Source organism: Mustelus asterias, chromosome 7 (genome assembly GCF_964213995.1).
Source record: "Mustelus asterias chromosome 7, sMusAst1.hap1.1, whole genome shotgun sequence".
In the NCBI taxonomy this organism is placed as follows: domain Eukaryota; kingdom Metazoa; phylum Chordata; class Chondrichthyes; order Carcharhiniformes; family Triakidae; genus Mustelus; species Mustelus asterias.
In genome coordinates, this window is record NC_135807.1 from 138,452,293 (window position 1) to 138,476,192 (window position 23,900).

General features: G+C 41.7%; 1 protein-coding gene across 1 annotated transcript in view; it reads left to right on the forward strand.

Moving 5' to 3' along the window:
* The window catches only part of LOC144495994 (eukaryotic translation initiation factor 3 subunit E), a 128,268-nt gene that overhangs the window by 37,792 nt on the left and 66,576 nt on the right, over positions 1-23,900 (forward strand). The window contains exon 8 of the mRNA XM_078216920.1: positions 16,313-16,439. Within this exon, the coding sequence (XP_078073046.1) occupies positions 16,313-16,439 (127 nt within the window). The remainder of the gene's footprint in view (positions 1-16,312; positions 16,440-23,900) is intronic.

Genomic DNA, 23,900 nt, shown 5'->3' on the forward strand with positions numbered 1-23,900 from the left:
CGCAACCACTTCCAAGTCTCTCACCATGCTGACTTAGAACTAAATAACTGTTTCTTCATCACGGGATCAAAATCCTGAAGTTCCCTTCCTAAACACACTGTAGGTGTACCAACACCATATGGACTGCAGCAGTTCAAGAATGGGGCTCAACACCACCTTCTCAACGGCAGTTAGAGATGGACAGTAAATGCTGGTCTCGTCAGTGAAGTTCACATTCCATGAATGATTTAAAAAATCAGTTTGGTTGTGCAACATAGTGAATGATAACATTTTTTGATTCTTTGAACATTGTAACTTGGTCATGACTTGAGAGGTTAATTTTTCTGTAAACATGGATATACTTTAAAATTAATCAACCACAACCACAAACGTATAGATTGTTCGGCAGCGTCAGTTGTCCTTGTGTTTTAGGGAACTTTTCCTGTGATGGTGATTCATTAGATGTATTTCACTTAAGGGAGAGGTTCTAAGTGTTGTGGTGCACTGAACATCTTCCTATTTGAAAGATTAGAAGCTTTCTTATTTAAACGCAAGATGAATAAGAATGATTTGAGCAGCCTATCTGATAATTGCTGAATGAGTAACTTACAAGCAGGAGGCTGGATCACAGAATCCTTTGGTGTGTGAGCTTCTGCAGTTTCAAATTAATTATCCATCTTCAGGCAGTGTGAATGTATGCACATGGCTTGTGTATCTGATTGCTGAAAGGGATCTGTTGGTCTTCAGTTAATCTAGATTCTATCGAGGCCATGTGGGGAAGCTTCTAATGTAGACCACATGAGGGCTAAACGCCTACTGCATTGCATGGTGTAGATGAATCCTGTTCAAATTACAAGATGTCTTGCCTTTTGCAGGCTGTTCTGATTTGCCCTTGAGAGTGTGTCACTGATTCTTAATTGCTCCCCCGTTTCCTGCAGTGCTCTTTTAGAAAAGAAAATTGCTTGCTTATTTTATTTCCACTTTTGGTTCTCAGGAGATGTGTTTTTTTTGTATTCTTAGCCTGTGGCGTTCAGAATGCCACTGCTCTGTGCTTGTTAAAGGGGAATTAAGTTAAATGATTTGGTTGTAATCAGTGAGGTTGGATCGAGTGCATTGCTGTATCCAGGGCTGCTGCTTACAAGCTGCTAATGTGTAATTTTTATTAAAAGAAGTTGTTCCTATTTGGCACAATGTCTGGGATTCTTTTGACCAAAAACATTTCCGTAAGCAGGAGGGGGAGAGAAAGAGATGCAATCTTTAAAAGCTCCTAGAGTGAAGTTTCTGTGAAACATCTTCTGGTGCACACTGATCCTAGTTATAGTCGTTTGCCAATACAGAATTTGAGCATTACTGAAAAAAAGAAACTTTATGTCGAAGCTTTTCGCCTTGCACTTGTTAGGACGTTGACAAGAATACAATGCAAGATAGCAATTTATACTGCATGGGAAGAGTGCTGATTGGTTGGCAGGTGGACGCTGATTGGTAGAGGCATGGCCCTGGAGAGTGCACCATTTGGTGGCTGACAGTTAACTGCCAAGCATTGTTTGAAATCTAAACCAGGCAGCTTGACTCTAGATTGGTCAAGGAATTGCGTGAAGAATGAGCCAGCGAATGGCTGTCACTTATTTTGTTCAGCTGAAACAGGTGCAACATATTCTTTCTGTCTGTAAAAGGACATTGTGTATTAATATATGTAGCTTCCAGTACACACACATGCACCACACTGAGCCTGACTGATGATAAATTGGCTGTCAGCGTAATTCTTGGCACACTCAGGATTATTTGGCAAATGTTGCCCAATTACAGAATTGCATCTAATATTGAGTTTTACATGCATGGGTTGATTGGGTATGTCTGTACCTTGCCATTGGGAACTGCGGAAAGGGCATGCTGTTTGATGCAATCCTTTGGGGTGTACGGCCCACACATCTTGCATCACACCGGCACTGAAATTTATATCCCACACGACTCATTTGTGTGATGGATGGAACGATGCTGGCTTGATGGCAGCATCCTGTTAGTGGTGAAAACCACTCGTGTTGCTACTGCACAGTCGCAGAGTGAAACAGCTAGCTTCACCTGTTGCTCAAAGTTTTGAGCTAGCTTACGCTTCCAGGGTAATCTGAAGTAGACTGGGCACTTTTCAGGATCAAACATGACAGCTTTAGGCCTGTTCATGAGTTTGTGTGATATACAACACAAAATGGTCTCATCAGGGTAGCCACTAGGGGATTTTCACATTAACTTCATGTTAATGTAAGCCTACTTGTGACACTAATAAAATAAACTCATAAACTTTAACTTATTATCCCACTTTGATGTTGCCTATTTTAGCATCAAGCTCGCATGTTGAGCAAATGGCTCAGGCCTTATTCAGAAGGCTGCCAATGAGGCCAATCTGACAGTATGGAACTGTAAGAATCCTAATGCGTGCATTGACCAGTGAAGGTAAGCTTGCAGTAGACTGTGATAAGGAATCCCCGGCAGCTTTCTCAGCTAGAATGTCATCAAGGAAAGAGTTCATTTGACTGCTCCCTTTCAAAGGTGAGCGCAGGATGGAGCCATTAAAACATGTAAAGAAATTATTACATGCAGCTGTGGATTGAAATATAGTAAATATATCATCCACAAATCGGAAATCTGCAAGAGGTAGGAGGTTAGGTGTCATTCCATCAAAGGCACATTTTTCATGGAATCCAACAATAGATATTTATGAGATTTCCCCTGTATTGTGTTCTTGTGAAATTCCCGATGAATGAAGATAGAAAGCTTTGGCAAAAAAGTCTCTTTTTCAGCAATAATTCTAATTTGTTGAAGAATGTGCTATGCAAAAACTATATATTCTCAAATGCAACACAAGAAACGGGAGCAGGTGTAGACCATATGACCCATCAAGCCTGCCCTGCCATTCAATGCAATCACGGCTGATCTTGGGTTTCAACTCCACTTTTCTGCCCACTTCACATGTCCCTTGATTCCCTACATGACCAAAAACCTACCTATCCCACTGTTAAGTATATTCAACAATAAGTATCCACAATCCTCTGGATTAGAGAATTCCAAAGCTTCATAATCCTGTGAATGAAATAATTTAATCTCTTCTCAGTCCTGAACGATTGGCCACTTATCCTGAGACTGTGTCCCGCGTTTTAGATTCCCCGACCAGAGGAAAAATTTCAGCGTCCCCCCTATCAAACCCCCTCAGAATTTGTTGTGTTTCAATGAGATTGCCTCTCATTCTTCTAAACTCCAGTGAATATAAACCCAATTTACTCAGCCTCTCATCATAGGACAACTGCCTCATCCCAGGGATTAATCTAATGAACTTTCTCTGTTCTGCTTCCAATGCAAGTATATCCTTTCTTAAATATGGAGACCAAAACTGCACACAGTATTCCAGATGTGGTCTCAACAAATTATTCCTCTACTTCAACCTCCTTACAATAAAGGCCCAAAGTGCTTTTGCCATTCTAATTTCTTGCAACAGCTGCATGTTAACTTTCTGCATTCCTTGTACGAGCGCACCAAGTCCCTTTGAACATCACAAGTTTCACACCTTTTTAAAAAAAAGTTCTGCTTTTCTATCCTTGCAACTAAAGTGAATAACTTCACACTTCCCTACTTTATATTCCATCTGTCATCTTGTTGTCCACCTGTCTATATTGCTTTGCAGTTTCTCTGTGTGCTCCCCACTGAGCTTAGTACCATCAAGAAAGTTTGATACATTACTCTGACACTGTCCAAGTCATTAATATAGATGAGGCCCCAGAATTGATCCTTGCGGAGAGATTTAAAGGGGGATTTAATAGAAACATTCAGAACTGAGGGAATGTGATATATTGAGTGGGAAAACTTGTTTCTACTGGGAAGAGGTAACTAGATGTGGAATATTTAAGAAATTTGCCATTAGGACCAGAGGGAAGATGTGGGGAATTTGTTACTTGCAGTGAGTTATGGTCTGGAATGCATGATCTGAAAGGGTGGTGAAAGCAGATTTAATAGGAACTTCCAAAAGGACATTGAATCAATACTTAAAAAGATAAAAATTTACAGGATTTTAGGAAAAAAACAGGGAAGAATGGGACCCAGTTGAATAGCTCTTTCAAACAGCTGGCATAAGGACTTCGGGCTGAATAATCCCCCTGTGCTGCATGATTCTAATATTACAAAATATCAAGCTACCCATACCAGAAGAGATGCAACTGTGAATTCTCAAGAATCGAAAAGAAGAAATCATATTTTGGTTGATATTTTCAGAGCTTCATTAATACTGGAGGAGTAGGATTGAAGGGTGACAAACAGGTTTAATATTCCTAAATGTTCTAAGTCAGTGTGTCCAACTTCCATGGTGGGGAATTGTGATAGCCATTTGTGCTTGGGGGCGTTGTGCAGAATATAACCCCACTTCCTATTTGTGAAGTAAAATTGAGCATTTGAAATAGTTTTCTTGTCTAACCTTACTCTAAATCTTTCACCTTTGACTTGTCTGGAAATGATTTGGAAAAACAACTTCATAATTTGAGTGTTGTGAGGCAGAGAAGATCATTGGGGAGATCTGGGTAGTTCCAGAGGAGTATTTGAGCCCATTGTCAAATGATTCACAGGTACAGCACAGGCATAATTGCTTTAACAACTTGCTTTTAAGCTGTTGCAATTGTCTGAGAATCACACTGAGAGGTTGTTCTCTTGAGCTGACTGATTGTTTCACAATGCACAGGAACAGCTCAGGGTTTCTCCTCTTGACAGAGCCATGGCCTTGAGAATATGAACTCAAACTGTAGGCTTGCCCAAAAGACTAGGCCTCGAGTAGAAAGGTACTCCAGGACACATGGCCAAATTTACAGGATGTTGACTCCTCAGTGGTCAAAAAGATGCATGAAAATGGAAGGAATTTTCCCCTCAATGAATTAATTTCAAATGTGCCCAGGATTTGTGGATGTGTCAGTGGGACAGTGAGCACGAAGTGTGTGTAGCTGTGCTATGCATTAATTGGACTCTCCCGGTACGTTCACATATTGGATTCAGTTGTTGAGGTGAATTGACACGCGTTTTGAGGTCTTCGTACATTTGAGTACATATTCAGCGAGGTTATGTGGCTGTCGTGCCTTTAAGGATCCGGATAGATTAATTTTATATTGGATAAGAGGGTCCAGTAGTTGCATAGTTTCACCTCTGCCTCGTATGTGAATAGAAAAGGGACAGCAAAGTGCAAGAGGCTGTTACATTTGCTGAGGGCTTTTTCTTCAAGTCGGAAGATGGCTGAGTGTTTGGTGTCATCTCTAAATACCTTCATGTTTTAGGGAATGATCTTCCATGTTTTACTTTCTGGTGTGATCTCCAATTGCAGCCTGGAAGTGATAGCCACTTTGAAGTGGTAGGATATTTAGTGGGCCCACTCCTGCTCTGTAGTATTCGTTATTCATTGGCGAGTGAGTAAACCTCCACCCCAAGTCCTCCGGCATCTCTTTAAAGCTTCCCAATAAAAAAATTACGAGAGAACCCTACGGTGTTTTTGCCCAGCTTTCTTTTCCTTTAAGGATGTAACTCTTTGGATGTCTCTCCATAATCACTGAGGTGAGATGAGTCACCCATTTTGTCGAGTGCCATGGGCTTGGACCAGAAGCAGATCTGAGTGTTATAATCTAGCTGTCCCATCGCACATTGAGTTGAATGAGTTCTGTGGGTATCACTGATTTCGTCTGTGTCAACTTAGGATGAAATCTGAGAGATAGAATTTAATTGACTTCAATTATATGAAAAGCAGATTGTGTGTTTGATGAAGTTTAAATTTGGTAGTTTCCTTGATGTAAATAGCTGCATTGCTGCTTAGTTCAAAACATTTGGTCTGGTCCATTGTTTTGGACTGTCTGTTTGATGTAGGTATGTGAAATGTTTGTAACTTTCTGCTTGTTGTTCATTTTGACATCTGCTTCTGTTGATGGGATATCTCCTTGTTTTAAAAATTTCCTGTCTCTATGCATGAGTTCTGATTGGAGAAACCCTGAAGCAATGCTGATTGGATTGTCATGCCTTGTGATGAAACAAGTCATGTGGATAACAGCAATCAATCGTTTTCCAGTCAACCTCACTTTTTCAGTCTCCAGCTTTGAGTTATGGAGTAGGGTCATAGTGGTCTCTAAAGGTTAACTCTTTCTCTCCCCACAGATGCTGGCAGACATGCTGAGTTTTTCCAGCATCTGCAGTATTTTGTTTCCATTTCACTTTCAGTCTCTACCTTTGTCAGAGAAAACATGCCATGAGCCTAAGGAGCTACCTGCTCTGCAAACGAGTGTTGAGACCCTGCTGCCTAAGACCATCTCTTCATGCTGACCCTAACTCCCACCCAGTCGAGACATTGAACCGAGTTTGCTTTGCTGCCAGCCTGCCTCTTTCATGTGCATCCTTTTACAATTGGTCGCAGGTCCTTGCTTCTCCCTGTGGATAATGTAGGAGAAAATCAATATGTCTGAAGTATCACAGAGTTTGTCTCAGTCGAAGAATTAGTAAATGTTTGGATTTTAGCTCTGAAAGGGTTACTGTTGAAGGATTGTGCTGTGGGAATTCTTTTACCTATTTCACTGAATGAGAGTCTTCGCAAAAGACTGAGGATAAACAATGTTTCAAGAGCACGGGCGCATAAGGAGGCCAACCTTGCCATGGCACAACAAGAACTTTAAATTCTTGGATAATGAGTGGCAGCTTGCATTTATATAGCGCCTCTAAAAACGGAAAAGCATCTCAGAAGCACAATCAATCGTAGGTTGACACTGAACCAAAGGAAAAGATATTAGAACATCTAACTGAAAGCTTGGGCTGAGGTTTAGGACATAATTGGATAGTAACATGGCTGTCAGTAATACCCTGAAGGCAATGGGAATTGGAAGAAGAATTCTCCGAAGAGTTTGAAGATCAGAGATGGGGAGGGGAGAGCCGATGGAATGCTTTGAACATGAGGATGCAAGTTTTAAAAGCAAAGCATTTGTGGACCCGGAACCAGTGTGGGTCAGTGAGCTGAATGATGATGGTGAATGGGAGCTGGGAGACATGCAGCAGAATTTCGAATGAGCTCGCGTTTCTGTGGGATGGAAAGCGTGGATGAGGTTTTCAAAAGAAAGGCTTGCATTTCGCCATCACTGGATGTCGCAAAGTGTTTCGCAACCAGTGTAACGTTTTTCAAGTTTGGTCACTTGTAATGTAGGGAAACAACAGCCAATTTACATACAGCAAGCTCCAACCAACATCAGGGTGATTGAGGACTAAGTATTGACCCAGAGCCAAGGGATAACTCCTCTGCTGTTTGAGATAGTATCGTGAGGGGGTTGATGGGTCCTGAATTTGAAATCTCTTTCGAAAGATGGGACCATTGATAGTCCAGTAGAAATGGGGATGTACGCTGATGATTAGACGATCGTCAGCAATAGTCGCAACTTCTTAGACACCCAAACAGCCCGTGTCCATATGCAACAAGAATCATTGAATCCTACAGTGCAGAAGGAGGCCATTTAGTTCATTGAGTCTGCACTGACCACAATCTCACCCAGGCCCTATCCGCATAACCCCATGCTTTTACCCTAGCTAGTCCCCCAACACTAAGGGGCAATTTAGCATGGCTTTGGAGTGTGGGACTGGAACACCTGGAGGGAACCCACGCAGACACGGGGAGAACGTGCAGACTCTGCACAGACAGTGACCCAAGTCAGGAATCAAACCCGGGTTCCTGGTGCTGTGAGGCAGCAGTGCTAACTGCCACGCAGCTAACTGCCCAGCAAAGTCACTCAGTCCAAGGGCAACTAGGGATAGGCAATAAATGCTGGCCAGCCAGCAATGCCCATGTCTCATGAATGAATAAAAAATGCCCCATTGTGCCACCGTCCTGTCCAGTGGACAAGTAATCCAGTTAGGAGGTAACTAAGACATGGATGAGGGTTTCAGCAGCTTTACATTTTGTGGTCATTTAATTTAAACACTGAGTTTGTAAAAAGGAAATGTTTTATTTCCAATCAGCAACAAAAAGATTAAAAGATATCTGTGCTTCTATCCTTAATGTGTTGTTCAAATACAGAATGTAATCATATGGCAAAAGGGGTGGTCAGAGCGAGGATTTGGCAAGTACTTGAATGACATGGGAATAGACAGTTGTGATGTTAAAATAAGGATGAGAAAAGATGGGAGGAGGCTCAAGTGGGATAGGAAGATGGACTGGTTGGGCCAACATGTTTCACTGCCATTTTTCCTATTTAATTCGGTGCGTTATGCACCCGCTGGTTGTTGAATTAGCTATCCGTTCAATCCCACTTCTCTGCTTTTTCCCCAGAGCCCTGCAATTCTTTCTCCTCCATGTATTTATCCAATTTCCTTTGCAGTAGTTACTCTTGACGAGATAGACGAAAGAAATGGTCTGGAAGGAGTATAGGCACGCTGACTCTCATATTACGAAGTACATATTGTCCATGTTGCTGCCAGTTATGGGGACCTCTGGATTGAGCCCTCTTCATGATCTCAAACTAATTTTTGCATTTAAAGGTGGTAACATTGATTGTCTTTTGAAATGGCATAATCTCCAAATTTTCAACCAGATTATGCAGCGACTCTGACAGTGTCCAGCTGGAGCTGATCTTTGGTGTAAAGGTAGATCAAGGGGCTAATAACTCAATTAGATCACTTCATATCCAGTGCCCACTGAATCTTTCCCTGCAATCTTCATCAATTCATTGAAACATGCAAGAATCTTGCATTTTTTAAAAAACTGCAAACATTGAAGAATAGTCCAGTTAATTCTCTGCAGCTGAAAGAGAAGAGGTGGTGCTGGAGTTGGCCCTCTTGGAAATGTTTTAAAATTCATTAATAAAGCTACGCATAACTGATCTACATATTGTTTTCTCGCTTAAATTGCAAAGATGCAAGAAGTAGTGCTTTTAATTTCAACACTGTTTCATGTAAAATGTGCCTGGGTTGAGAGAGCGTACTGCAGTGAGGGGAACTGGAAAATGATCAGCCCTATCTCAGTTGGTAGCTCTCTGGTCTTTGAGTTACATGGTTCTGGGCCAAGTCCCATTCCAGGGCTTGAGCACAAAATTTAAGGCTGATGCACCAGTGCAGCACAGAGGCAATGCAGCACTGTTGGAGGTTGCTGCCTTTCAGATGAGACAGAGCCCCAGCCACCTATCTGGGTGGATGTAAAAGATCCTATGGTACTCGTCCAAAGAGCACCGGAGTTGCCTCCTGTATTCTGGCCAGTATTTATCAACTCAGCCAAGATCACACAAAAATAGATTCTCTAGTTACCTCACTTGTATGTGGGGGCCTGCTGTGCTTATATTAGCTGTTCCATTTCCTACATTACAACAGTGACTACACTTGGTTGGATGTCATAGAGTCATAGAGGTTTACAGCATGGAAACCGGTCCTTCGGCCCAACTTGTCCACGCCACCCTTTTTTAAACCCCGAAGCTAGTCCCAATTGCCCACGTTTGGCCCATATGCCTCTATCTTACCCATGTAACTGTCTAAACGCTTTTTTAAAGACAAAATTGTACCCGCCTCTACTACTACCTCTGGCAGCTTGTTCCAGACACTCACCACCCTCTGTGTGAAAAAATTGCCCCTCTGGACCCTTTTGTATCTCTCCCCTCTCACCTTAAACCTATGCCCTCTAGTTTTAGACTCCCCTACCTTTGGGAAAAGATATCGACTAGCTGATCTATGACCCTCATTATTTTATAGGTCTCTACATCACCCCTAAGCCTCCTACGCTCCAGAGAAAAAAGTCCCAGTCTATCCAGCATCTCCTTATAACTCAAACCGTCTAGTCCCGGTAGCACCCTAGTAAATCTTTTCTGCACTCTTTCTAGTTTAATAATATCCTTTCTATAATCTGGTGACCAGAATTGTACACAGCACTCCAAGTGTGACCTGACCAATGTCTTGTACAATTTCAGCAACATGTCCCAACTCCCATATTGTGCTTTGTCAAGTCCTTTGAACCATCCAGTGCTCGTGAACAATGCTATGTAATTGCAATTCTTTCTTTCCCCATGCTGTTCATTCTATCATGGGTCGGATTTGTAAAAAATGTATTTGGATAGTGAACAGTAGCAAGCATTATCAATTTTTGTTTTAATTAAATTATGCTGAATGGGTGTGACTGTTGCCGTTAATATAGAACCCATTTATTTGCCTTTTTACCAAACTTATTTGGGCCTGGTCTAATTGTCAATGATGTGGAGATGCCGGCGTTGGACTGGTCACTCCATCTGACGAAGGAGCAGTGCTCCGAAAGCTTATGGTATTTGCTACCAAATAAACCTGTTGGACTTTAACCTGGTGTTGTGAGACTTCTTACTTAATTGTCAATGGCAGAGGAATGTGAGACACCCAAGCTGCACAATGTTTCTGTCTCTGGTCTGCATTGGCCAGAATACTGCACAACATTTGCTTTCAATGTTAGATCCCAATGATCAGTCTTTAGATGTGTGCCCTTTTTGTTTAAAAAAAATGACAATTTTGTGTTATTTTCCATGTTTTGATTTAATTTTGAAAGTAGATGAAACTTGAAGTGCATTCTTCTTGGATTTTTCTTGTGTCATTAAGGTAGCAGAATATTTCCTGCCTCTTCGCAGTGGTGGAAGCAATGACACAGATGGCAGGGCAAAGAAAGGGTGACCAAAAATTCAAACAAGTTGCTGGGGTAAGGAGGGTCTTAAATTAGGAGATTTGGGAGGTGGGGTATTGCATTTGTGAAGGAATTCTAAAAAACCTTTGGAGGTCACAGACACTGTTTTATTGACAGCAGTTTGGGCTTACAGTGAGATTGAGGGGAATGTGGGTTCTCCTTGCAAGCTGGCAGCATTGAATTGGTATGATGTAACTCTGGCTGTCCTTGACCTGTCAGTGTGCTGTCATTGCATTTCAATGCCAAAACGTCTGTGCTGCTGGAGAGACTGTGGCATCACCTGATTTGACTTCTGTGTCTCGTACAAGGAATGTATTCGAGGTTTGATATTGAGACTCAAGATAGTGATTTGATTGTAAAGTAATACCTAAGAGTAGGCATTAAAAGCTGAGTGAAACCAGCTTCATAGGCAATTAGTGGCAGTAAACCGTCCACAGCTGACCTGTAATGTAGGTACTAATATGATAGTTGATATATTTGTAATTGAATACTGTACTAGTGGGATATTATGTCATATCTTTAGCTCGAGACTTGGGTCAAACTTATGCATGAACTTTCATTTGGACTCTGTTGAGATTTTAGAAACCGTTTTCTCACTGCAACATCTTACTAGAAATAGATGCAGTAAGTGCGTCATTTAGATTATAATATCGATGTTTTCCCAGTGTGCAAAGTATGTGGTTTAGATAATGTGTCGGAGCTAACATCACTTGAGTGCGGGTTCAATGCTGCGACTGCTAGATGTCAAGAAATTCATTATTGTGAAAAAATATATAAAAGAGGTCAATTATTCAAGCTCCTTCAGTCTTCAACTGACATTGAATGGACATCGTTCTGAGCATTATAGGCTAACGTGGTTGTTGACATTGGTCGTAGGTATATAATTCAATTTCAATGCTGGTATGCAAGGAGAACCCCACATTTCCCTCATTGTGGCCCCAGCTGCTGCCAATAGAACACTGTCTATGATTGCTAGTCTTCTGCAATTCCAGCTATTCTGCCAAGTCATGGCAGACGTTGAGTCTGTTCGACTGTAGATATTCTACTTATGATGCAGAGTCCAAGAGAATTCACCTCTTCATGTTGTAAGGAACTACAGGATCATCATATCCACCTGTGAGGACACTCAGAGACTTGATGCAGCATCCCATACAAAAGGTACATCTCTGACAGTTGACACTGTCAGTTCTACACTGAAGTGTCAGCCTAGGTTACAACAGTGAGGCTCAAACCCAAAGTCCCTGAGTCAGACATGATTGCAACCTCTGTGCCAAACTGACTGTCTGTTTCTTGAGTGACCTTTACTGACCAATGTAAAGAACCTGTAAGCTTCATCAGCACAAGGAGAAACAATGTCAGAAATTAACTGAGAGCTCTGATTTAAGCTTTTTAGCTGACTGAAATGATGGGCTTATTTTCAGATACTTTCAATAAATGGTGCTGGAGAGTGGGAAAATTGTCTTTGCATCATGTTTGACTCCCTGCCACCACAACCCCAAGGTCCTCCAAGTCCAATGTGAAATATTTCACTTCAACACATAGATGGCATGGGAATACAGCTGAAAATGGTTACTGGTTTGGTATTCACAACTGTAATACTGTCTGTGGAATTTAGAGCGTTTGTTCGGTGTCAAGGCAGAAGTTGTTCTTCAGAGAATTTTGTTAAACAGTTTTTCAGTCTCAAATGGTTCAGTATTTTTAAAAAATAATTTGTATTTCTTTAGTATATTCTGTATAAATGTGTGTGTATATGCAGAAAAAAGGATAATTGATAACACAGTCCTTTGAGGAGAGTCGCTGCTTTTCTGTTTAAAAACTGCAGGTTTACCTTTTAGGCCTACCTATAACCCTCCATCCTATTAATAGGATGGAGGGTTATAGGTAAGCCTAAAAGGTAAGGATATGTTCGGCACAACTTGTGGGGCTGAAGGGCCTGTTTTGTGCTGTAGTTTTTCTATGTTTCAGTTTCTAAATCTTCAATTTCTTGCAGGAAAAAAACACTTTTTTAAGGTCCCGCTATCCTAAACTTAGTCCTGTTGATGTTTGGATTGAACTGTTAAAACGTTCATGTGTTTGGCATGCATCATTGTGCATCAAAAGCTTGCTTTTGATTATTGTGATGTGGAGATGCCAGCATTGGACTGGGGTGGGAACAGTAAGAAGTTTCACAACACCAGGTTAAAGTCCAACAGGCTTATTTGGAATCACGGGCTTTCGGAGTACTACTGCTTCATCAGGTGATGAAGGAACAGCGCTCCAAAAGCTCGTGATTCCAAATAAACCTGTTTGGGGTTTAACTTGACTTGTGGGATAAGATTGTCCCGTCAAAAGTGCAGGCTTTTGTCTTTCGAATGCAAAAAAATCAATTGAAGCATTTAAAGGACAAGTGGATGAATGTAATAATGTTGGGAAACGTGAATTAAATTTTGTTTAAATATAATTTTTATTATAAAATGGTCAGTTCGAGGTTAAGGAATGGCAGTTGCAAAAGAATTGAGGTTACGGTCAACATATTCACTGTGGAGTGGTACTTTTGTTACATTGATGGGGGGAAAATACTAACAAAAGTCTGTCATCAGGCCTTTACGCAACATGATGACACCATTTGGCTGTGTTGACCTAGGAGCTTTGAATGGAAAGGATGGCGGACAAGTTGTTTTAAATGTCAACAATTTGCAAATAGCTAAACAGCCTGACTCTGCCAATGAGGAAGAAAATTGACTCAATATCAATGACAAATAACATTTATTACGTAAATTCTTTTCTGTGCAATCACCATGTGTTGCCCATAATATTCACACCAGCTTTTATTGGAATTGTAACACTACATTCTGCACTCTCTCGCTTCCTTCTCTACGGTATGCTTTGTATAGCGCGTAAGAAACAATACTTTTCACTGTACTATACATGTGGCAATAATAAATCAAATCAAGAATTGTAGCGGAAAAGTCGTATCATACTTAGCGTTACCAGATCCAAGATGATCGCACATTCTGCAAGAGCAGTAAAAATTGTCACCAAAAAATACACCTTGAATCTGTAATAGTAAGTACCACATGTACTTTGTTGCTGGGATTCCTGAAAGGAAGTGTTATTTTATTCAAAAAGTAAAATCCTGGCACTAGTGAAACAAAGCAGTAAATAATGGAAATACTGAAGATGAGGTAAATTGTTTCCACTAACAGGGGGTTGGGAGTGAGATTTAAAATAATTGGGCTAAGGAACCAGAGGCAAGATAAGGTTATGTTTTTATGGAACAAGTTGTTGTGACCTGGAAGGCATTGCCTGAAAGGGCTTTGGAAGCAGATTCAATATAACTTCTGAAAGGGAATCGGATAAATACTTGCAAGAAAGAACGGCAGGGTCATGCAGAAAGAGCAGGGGGAGTGGGACTAATTGTCCCACTCAGAGATAGCTGTTACATAGGGCTGTAGGATGGGCTGAATGGCTTTCAGTGCTTCAACATGGGCTGAGTGGGGCAGGCAATGAGGCCCAAAGAGAACAGTGGGGGTGATTTTTCAGATGAGCCTTGGTTTTTGGGAAAGGATCCACACCTGAAATATCAACTTGGGAATGTTTAACTCTGGTTTCATATTTCTACTCTCATATGAGGTAATGTGATTTTTTAAAACAAATTTGAAGGCTGTTGTGAAACAAATGAATAATTCAGAAGCAATGTTTGGTCATGATTCCATGTTAGTAACTGTGTACTACAGCAGTGTGAACTTGGGTTTGTCAGATATTCCTGAGGTAGAGTCCTTTTCTCACTGCATCATAAACTCCATTTTAAAGCAGCCAATAGGTTATGTAATTATGCAGTGGCTTAAAAACAGAAGCTAGTGAGAGTGGGGATTGTCAGAGGGAAGGGTTCGGTACAAATATTTTTGTGCCACTTGTGTATAACTTGCTGATCCTGGTTGGTGATGACTTTTGTTATTTAAGAGAGGAAAGAGCTCTCTATTTGTGATAAGTAAGGCTCGTTTTTGTAAAGTACTACAACTGCAGGTTGCCGAAGGATCGGCATTGATCAAATATACATTGAGGTTGGAGCATTCCACCTACTTCTGTGGGGCGGTCTTGGACCTATAATCTGAGCATGGCAGTCACTTGAATCTCTGTCCCATAGTGTGAACTTGCAGGGGACAATTTTGGGTATCTCCGAGGAAGGATAGTGGGTTGTGTGTAGAGCAGGTCACTTAAAAAAATCAGTGAGCGCTACTGTACAACTCGTTCATTAACATGAGTTTTTGGAGGTTCTAGTGCCTTTAGCAGCATAAAGCAATTTACAGTGCATAGAAGCCATTCAGCCCATCATGCCTGTGCTGGCCGAGAGTATTATTCAACCAAGTCCCACATTCAAGCTCTTGGTTCGCTGTTCTTGGGAACAACAAGCGCAAATCCACATTTAAAAATGCATTTGAGGGTTTCTCTCTGGACTGCCCTTCCAGAAAGTGGGTTCCAGGCCCTGCACCACCCTCTGGGTGAAGAAATTCCACCAACTGCCCTCTAATCCTCCTACTTGAAATCCTCAATTACTTGAAATCTCTGTCTCCAGGTTCTGTGACCTCTTTGCTTGGGGAAATGGGTCCCTCCTGTGTATCTAGGCTCCACGTAGTTTTATACACCTCAATTAAATTTCCCCTTATCGTCCTCCATTTCAAAGGAAGTAGGCGATCTTTCCTGATAACTAAAATTCTCCATTACGGGCAGCAATCTCGATTTGCTCCTCTGCACCCGCTTTGTTGTGATCACATCCTTTCAGTAAAGAGATAACCAAAACTGTCCATTTGACCAAACTGCGTCTCGTGGCTCAAGACTGAGTTTTGTGCCACCAAACCTTGGGAATTAGTCTGACCTGGGCACACTCATACTCCAGCAGTCATGGATTTTACTAACCTGTTTGAGCTGACTTCAATTGCTTGCGCGCTCATACTCTGAATCTTTCATGGTATGAATATATTTATCTGCTGAAAATGACCTTGTCACAAACCTCTGGTAATCGGCGCACACTCTGCTTGGGTTTCTCCCCAAATTGCTGATTTTAAGATAGCTTGTGTCATTGAGTCAGAAAGAGAAAGTTAGGCTAATTGCTAAAATATTATTCTTGGATTACTGGCTGAGAGAGATCTGCAATGCAAGAGGAAATGAGACCCACTTCATGCAGCTGAGTAAATTATGGAAATTAACATGTTAATGTGGTTTTTGAAGTAAATATTCTGTGGTCTGTATCCATAACTGACAGTGCCGTGGTTACACATGTTGGTCCCTGGTGTATTTATTTTTCCCATTTGCCCCTACTAGACTGATTCTACAACTATTTACCACATCCTTCCTCACTTGAACTGGGAGGAGAGACTGAAGTGAGGAGCTCATCAATATAGCTGGGTAATTAATGTGTTGTTTAGGGTAGGAGTGACTTCACCAGTCTTTGTTCTGTGGACATGGTGCACTTCACAGTTTTTCATCTCGTAACCCGGGAATTAATGCCATTTTTGCCTGTGCGGCTGAATAGGTTTAATGATTGTTTAAAGAACCTGGGTTAGTGGTCCTGTGAATTCCACTTCATTTTTTAAAAAATTGGCTATGTCTTCCCTTGTCGATGTACTTAAAGCCCAGAGTCTTGTGAGCAGATTTGACTTCTCTCTTTCTCTTCCTTTCTAGATATCTGAATGCCATTCAGACGATGTGTCCACACATCCTCCGTTACCTGACCACAGCAGTCATCACCAACAAGGATGTGCGAAAACGTAGACAGGTCTTGAAGGACTTGGTGAAGGTCATCCAGCAAGTGAGTTCTGATTCATTTGTTCCTCGCACAGATTTTCCTCACTTTACTAGTGGCTCGAAATGCCTTCATTTTCCCCTGTCCTCTTTCCCTCCCTCTGAAATACGGGCTTTTGAAATCCAAGTTTCGTACCACCTGATGAATGGGTTTGCAACTTACCTAACGTTCTGTTGAACTGTAAGTGCTCTCCTGCACAGTAGCTCTTCAATTCAATAAAAATATAATTCAGAATTGTAATCGTGAAATCTTGGGCAATAATATTTCTGCAGAAAATGATGCTCCTAGCTATTGGACCAAAAAGATATAGAACCATAGAAAATTACAGCTCAGAAACAGGCCTTTTGGCCCTTCTTGACTGTGCCGAACCATTTTATGCCTAGTCCCACTGACCTGCACTTGGACCATATCCCTCCACACCCCTCTCATCCATGAACCCGTCCAAGTTTTTCTTAAATGTTCACCAGTAAATGATATCATGTCAGAAGTAACTGTTATTTTGTCTGGCTTGTGCGCAAGAACCAGCTGTTGCACAAACAGAATGAGCCTGGCTCCTTTATTGTGGAAAATCTGCAAAGTATTGCCAATCAGATGCCTGTCTATGCAGGCGAAGGTATTTCAGTGGTGTATTGAGTCAAAGTCCTGAGCAGTTAAGTAACTGAAAGCGAAGAGATGTGTTTTAAGGACAATCGTCAAAACGAGCGGGTGGGCGGTTATTTTGCAGTGACGGACAGGTCTGGGGTAAAGGGCGGGAGAACATTGCAGGTCCTAATTCACTAGAAGAGAAAATTCTGAGTTAGTGTGACAATGACCCACTTTTCATTCTGGAAAGAAAGATCGCAGCCAATGCACAAAAATATTTTGGAGAAGTTGGGGATGTTGGGAATATTGAGGAACATTCTGTACTTCACCTTCTTGAGTGAAGAGGTTTCTCCCCATCTCAGTGCTAAGTAGCCTTCCCCATGTCCTGACTCTGTGATCCCTTGTTCTCGAACCCCCAGCCAACATCCCAGCATCCAGTCTGTCCAGCACTGTCAGAATTTTATACGTTTCAATTAGATCTGCTCTCGTTCTTCCAAATTCCAGTGAATGCAGTCCCTGTCGACCTAATCTCTCTTCATACGACAATACTGTCATCCCAGGAATCAGTCTGGTGAACCTTTGCTGCACTCCCTCAAAGACAAGTATATCCTTTCTTAAAAAGGAGACCAACATTGCATATGCTACTCCAAGTGTGTGCTCCTCAAGGCCCTCTTTAGCTGCAGTAAGACATCCTTGCTCCTGTACTCAAATCCTCTTGTAATTAGGATAACATAACCATTTGTTTTCTTGCATGCTTGCTTTCCCGTTACTGGTGTACAAGAACACTCAGTTCTCTTTGTATGTCGGTGTTTCCCAATCCAACACTATTTAAATAATACTTTGCCATTCTGCTTCTTGTCCCAAGTGGTAACTTTGCATTTATTCATGTTGCACTGCATCTGCCATGTATTTTCCTATTCATTCAATTTATCTAAATCACCTTGAAGTTTCAACATCCTTCTCGCCACTCACATTCCTACCAAGTTTCATGTCATCAGCAAACTTGGAAATATTACTTTTGGTTCTCTCATCCAAATCATTGATATATATTGTGAATAGCTGGGACCCAAGCACTAATCCCTGCGGGACCCCACTAGTCACTACCTGCCACTTCGAAAAACGACCCATATATTCCTACTTTCTGTTTCCTGTCTGCTCGCCAATTCTCAATCCATGCCAATATATTACCCCAAGCCCATGTGCTTTAATTTTGCATGCTAACCTCTTATGTGGAACTTTATCAAAAGCTTTCTGAAAAGCCCAGTACACCATATCCACTGGTTCAGCCTTAACTAGTAGAATAGATATGTCCTCAAAAAATCTTCAGTAGATTTGACAAACATAGTTTCCTTTTGATAAATCCATATTGACTTTGTCTAATTCAGTTGATATTTTCTAAGTGTCCAGTTATCACATTTTTTAGACTTTTGTATTCTCCTTACTATTGAAGTTGGGCTCCTTCCCTCTTTTTAAATAAGTGGGGTTATGTTTACCACCCTCCAATCTGCCCAGACTGTTCCACAATCTTCAGAATTTTGGAAGATGTGAATCAATGCATCCACTATTTCCATGGCCAACCCCTTTACTACCCTGGGATGTATATTATCAGGCCCTGGGGATTTACCGGCTTTTAGTCTCATTAATTTCTCATCATAATTGCTTGGTCAGGAAGTAGGTGCTATTTGATTTCTGGAGCAGCCAGTACTCTATGTGGAAATTCTATGTGGCTGCATTGCGTAGTAAGATTAAAATGCAACAGATGTAACCTGAAGACTTTACAGATCAAAAATATGCAGGTGCATTCCTTCTGTATGTCTGCCTGAAACATTTGGAGCAAAGAACAAAGGGCAGATTTCAGAATTCAAGAATTTTGTGTCTCACTGAGATGTCCTGCTGACTATTGTGCTTTAAACCACATTGCCATTCTCAAAATGTGTGGCTGACATGTTTGAAGAATGGTTTTTTTCTCCCATCCCTAGTGGACATGCATGAATATTTCAAATTTCTGTTCAGACTGAAGATACAGAATAGATCTCTAGTGAGGATTGGGGGTCTTCCTTTGGGAAGGGAGGATGTTAAATCCCAGAAGACAAATTGATCTTGTTTCATATGTGAAATTGCATTTCTCTCACGCTTGCTTTCTGGTAGTGCAACTGTTGTGAAGCTTTCAGGCAACTCCTCGGGCTGTTGTATTAGAGCAGCGCAGCAGTGAAAGAGCCAGAAGACTTGTGTCCATCATTCTAATATTGAGGATGACCTTATTCCCATGTTTATTGCCCTGCTACTAATTACAGGGCGGAATTTCATACGATTCATGCCCCATCCAACCTGATACAACCCCAACTCCCCACCTTTTCCCTTCTCGACCCACCCACCCCCTAGTTCTGTTGTTGACCCATTAATTACCTTCCTGCTTTAGCAATCTCTGAATTGTCAATTTAAATCCGTGATTATTAAGGTGTTATCCTAAGTGTTACTGTTCCACAGTCTAATACTCTTGTGATTTGTAGAAAAAGATTTAGGCTGTTGAACTCTTTGATAGTCTCCTCATAATCGGGCAGTATATGATCTGAAATGTGTCTTGTGTATGATTCCTATGATCACATGCTAGGCTTAATAGTTATCTCGTGTAGAATTTGTTGTGGGATGTTCAATGTTTCCAGCCCTTTTGAAAGGCAAAAGTAACACCGTGACTCATGCCCACTGGCTAAAAGTCATGAACAAAGAACAGTACAGCACAGGAAACAGGCCCTTCGGCCCTCCAAGCCTGTGCCGCTCATTGGTCCAACTAGACCATTCATTTGTATCCCTCCATTCCCAGACTGCTCATGTGACTATCCAGGTAAGTCTTAAACAATGCCAGCGTGTCTGCCTCCACCACCCTACTTGGCAGCGCATTCCAGGCCCCCACCACTCTCTGTGTAAAAACACGTCCCTCTGATATCTGAGTTATACCTCGCCCCTCTCACCTTGAGCCCGTGACCCCTCGTGATCGTCACCTCCGACCTGGGAAAAAGCTTCTCACTGTTCACCCTATCTGTACCCTTCATAATTTTGTACACCTCTATTAGGTCTCCCCTCATTCTCCGTCTTTCCAGGGAGAACAAGCGCAGTTTACCCAATCTCTCCTCATAGCTAAGATGGTTAAATTTATTTACAGATTAAATGATACTAAGGCAGAAAAATGGTTCGGCACAGCCAAGAAGGGCCAAAAGGCCTGCTTCTGTGCTGTAATGTTCTATGGTTCTAAGGCACTGATCAATACAGGGAGTACAAAGCAAAAATAAAATTTGTGCGAAAGGAGATAAATGCTCGCTCTTATTCTTATGCAGTTTAATAAGCGGTCAAACTTTTAGATCAAAGTATTCTGTAGATCTGGATGATGAATTTTGACATGGGTGAAATGTTCAGCATATCAGAAAATTGAGAGACTCCAGCCAGATATAAAGCCTATCATAGCAGTAATACATCCTTAATGGTCACAGTGGTGAGGAGTGCTGTCTGTGGGGCCAGTGAACAGATGTTCACATGTGATCAAGACATTTCATACCTGCTAAAACCTTCACAATGCATAATTTAATTAGTAATTAAAACAAGTGCTTAAATGAATCCATTTGGCATTTCTTACCCTATTGACTCTCCATCTCCATTTTAAAATTGCATGAGGGAAGACTTCCAATTTGATTTGAACTATTTCATAACTGCAGGAACCAACAGAGAGAAATCTTCCCATTTGGTCTCGAATCTTGGTTGCAATGTGAAATTATCCAAAAAAGCTGAAAGGGACAGACTGGGTTTAGATCCCCTTTCATGTACAAGCATCTCTTGACTTGCTGCATGCAAGTTGTTGTGGAGTTAGTTGTGAAGTAGAGACATGAATGAGCAAAAAAAAGAGAGATAGAGCGAGAGAAAGACATGAGAACTCAACAGTCCAGACCCAATGCTGAATATCATGGTGCAGTTGGTAGCCTTGGTTTCTTCAATTATGGAAAAGATTAAGGAAGTTTGGTATGATTTTAAAACTTAAAGTTAAGTATTAGGCATTCTGTTAGCAAAAGAGGAAGGCAAAGTCTTTTAATTTCATTTTCATTTCAGAGAGCTTTGTTGTGCTAAAGCATTCAGTGGATTAGAGATTGCCAAGAACCTGTTGTACTTGATTGGTTTCAGGTACCTATGTAAGTGTCACATAGCAGAGACCCTGTTTGAAGAACAAAATGAATGTGAGATGGTTGATTTGTTGAATCATGTTTTGTGCAGTTTCATCTTGAAGATTAAAGCCAAGGGACAGTTTGGTTCTTTTTAGATTGAGGATATTCTGGATATTTATCATTTTACAGCAGTGAATGTGGCAGGAGTTGAGGGACCTGTTTGCTGATTGTGTTAGTAATACTACTTCCAGAACATAAGCACTTTCAATTAATTTCCTAATTTTCTGATCTGTGCCTTTGAGTCTTGGTGACATTGCTTCATTACGTGCCTATCCAAGCTTTATATTATGTGCAGATAGTGTATCAGAAATGGCGAAAGGGTTAGAAAACAATACTGTCTGCGTTAGTCAATCTGTTCTGCAGCAACTGGAGTATTAAATTATTTGGGTAATATTACAAGAAATAATGTGTCCTCATTACATCACTTGTGTTATTGTGCTGATCCCTTGTAACATCACACTTATGTCCTTCACCTTCATCTGATGCAGTATTCATCAGCCGTTTGTTAGATCATTCTCCAATATTTTCCAGCTTAAAATTTGGCTGAAGTCCCATGTGTTTAAAATATTTGACCAACATAACTGGTTGGCAGAGAAGTTCAGAAGACATACATGCCGGACTATGGCTGCAATCATTTTTTGACCTCTTTTCATTTAAATTGATGCAAGGCATTAATACCAACTTAATTAATCCTAAACCTTTAAACTTGCCCTTTAATAAATGCCACTTATGTGCTTAAATGCTATTTATATAGTGACTATGTTTTCAAAATTGCAACCTATTGCTTGTCCCACCTGCAGCCCAAACTGAGAGCTGTGTCAGCAAACCAAGAGTTGGATCACTGCCATGTGATGTTTATTACCTCCTGCAACCACTTAGTTTGTAATCAGTCCAAGAATTGTGATAGTCTTTCTTGGTTATTGTGTTAACCTACTGGAATATAGTTTTCAAATTGCTATTGCATTTGCAAACCCAGCAACAAACTCTGCAGAGTTATACTGATTATGCTTGCCCCTTCTGCTTTTAATGAATGAACAGGAGAGCAAGCTCATCTAATGTCACTGCAGGTATACGCACCGGTGATATAGTACTGAACTCTGCAAGTGGGATCTTCTGTTTGATTCCAGCTCTGTTCTGTTAGCTGAAGTCCAGAAAGCCACATTCTGCTGGCTAGTTAAGAGAGAAAATTGAGCCAAGGATCTTATAGCTGATATCCAGTGATGCTTGTTGAAATGTGCAAGTGTGTGAGCATAGGGCACAGGTAGGATGCTTTCAGTGTTTAAGAAGCAAGGGTGCCCTTGCTTCCCAAGGACATGCTTAAAGCTTGCCCACTTGACAGAGACTTGCTGGCATCCACAGAACCAAAGTCAAGTGAGAAGCCTGCTGGGGAAATCCAAGAAAAATTGAGTTATAGTCAAAATGAAAATCTCTTCAGAGAAACATGGCCTTGAGCAATTGAAGTTGAAATCTAATATTTAACAATTTGGGGAACCAAATTTTTACCTTTCTGTTTGATGTGGAAGTTTGAGATTCAAGATCTGGCAGTTGTACAGCATAGTCTTCTAACAAGGGCGGAAACGCTTACACAAATTCCATTTAACTAATTGCCAATTCTGTTAAGTGTATTTGGTGAGTTGGGTGTGCGAATCCATCATTTACATGAGTTTTCTCAATCCATTTGCCATCAGCCACGAAATGGTGCAAACTCAGCAGTGGTTAGCCCACATTCTCCCCACTCCACTTGGGAGCGAGTCCCACATTCTCCCCACTCCACTTGGGAGCGAGTCCCACATTCTCCCCACTCCCTGTGGGAGCGAGTCCCACATTCTCCCCGCTCCCTGTGGGAGCGAGTCCCACATTCTCCCCACTCCCTGTGGGAGTGAGCCCCACATTCTCCCCACTCCCTGTGGGAGTGAGTCCCACATTCTCCCCACTCCCTGTGGGAGCGAGTCCCACATTCTCCCCACTCCCCCGTGGGAGCGAGTCCCACATTCTCCCCACTCCCTGTGGGAGCGAGTCCCACATTCTCCCCACTCCCCCGTGGGGAGCGAGTCCCACATTCTCCCCACTCCCTGTGGGGAGCGAGTCCCACATTCTCCCCACTCCCCCGTGGGGAGCGAGTCCCACATTCTCTGCCTCAGCGCCAGAGAACAGATTTGATTCCGGCCTTGGGTGACTGTGGAGTTTGCACATTTTTCCCATGTCTGTGTGGTTTTCTTCCGGGTTCTCCGGTTTCCTCCCACAGTCCAAAGCTGTGTAGGTTAGATGGATCAGCCATGCTAAATATCAGGATTATGGGAATAAAGAGGATGGGGGGAGAGGGTTTGGGGCTTTGGGCAGATGCTCTTTTGAAGAGTTGGTGCAGACTCAATGGGCCGAATGGCTGCCTTCTGCACTGTAGCGATTCTATGCTTTAAATGCATTTGAATTTCAGTCCATGTGTTCAATTGGAACCTAACTCTGATTGGTGAACTGATTCCATCTTTGAGCCTTACGTTTGGCAGCAGCCTTCGAACTAAATCAGCCGTTTGTAGAAAGTGGTTCCAGGGCTCCCGTGATGTAAGCACGGGAATGGCTGCATTTCTCGAGGTCTGGCACTAACCATTTAATCCCTTTATTTATCCTGATACGCAACCATAATTATCCAATCCTGGAATGTATACTCCGTGCTGTGTTC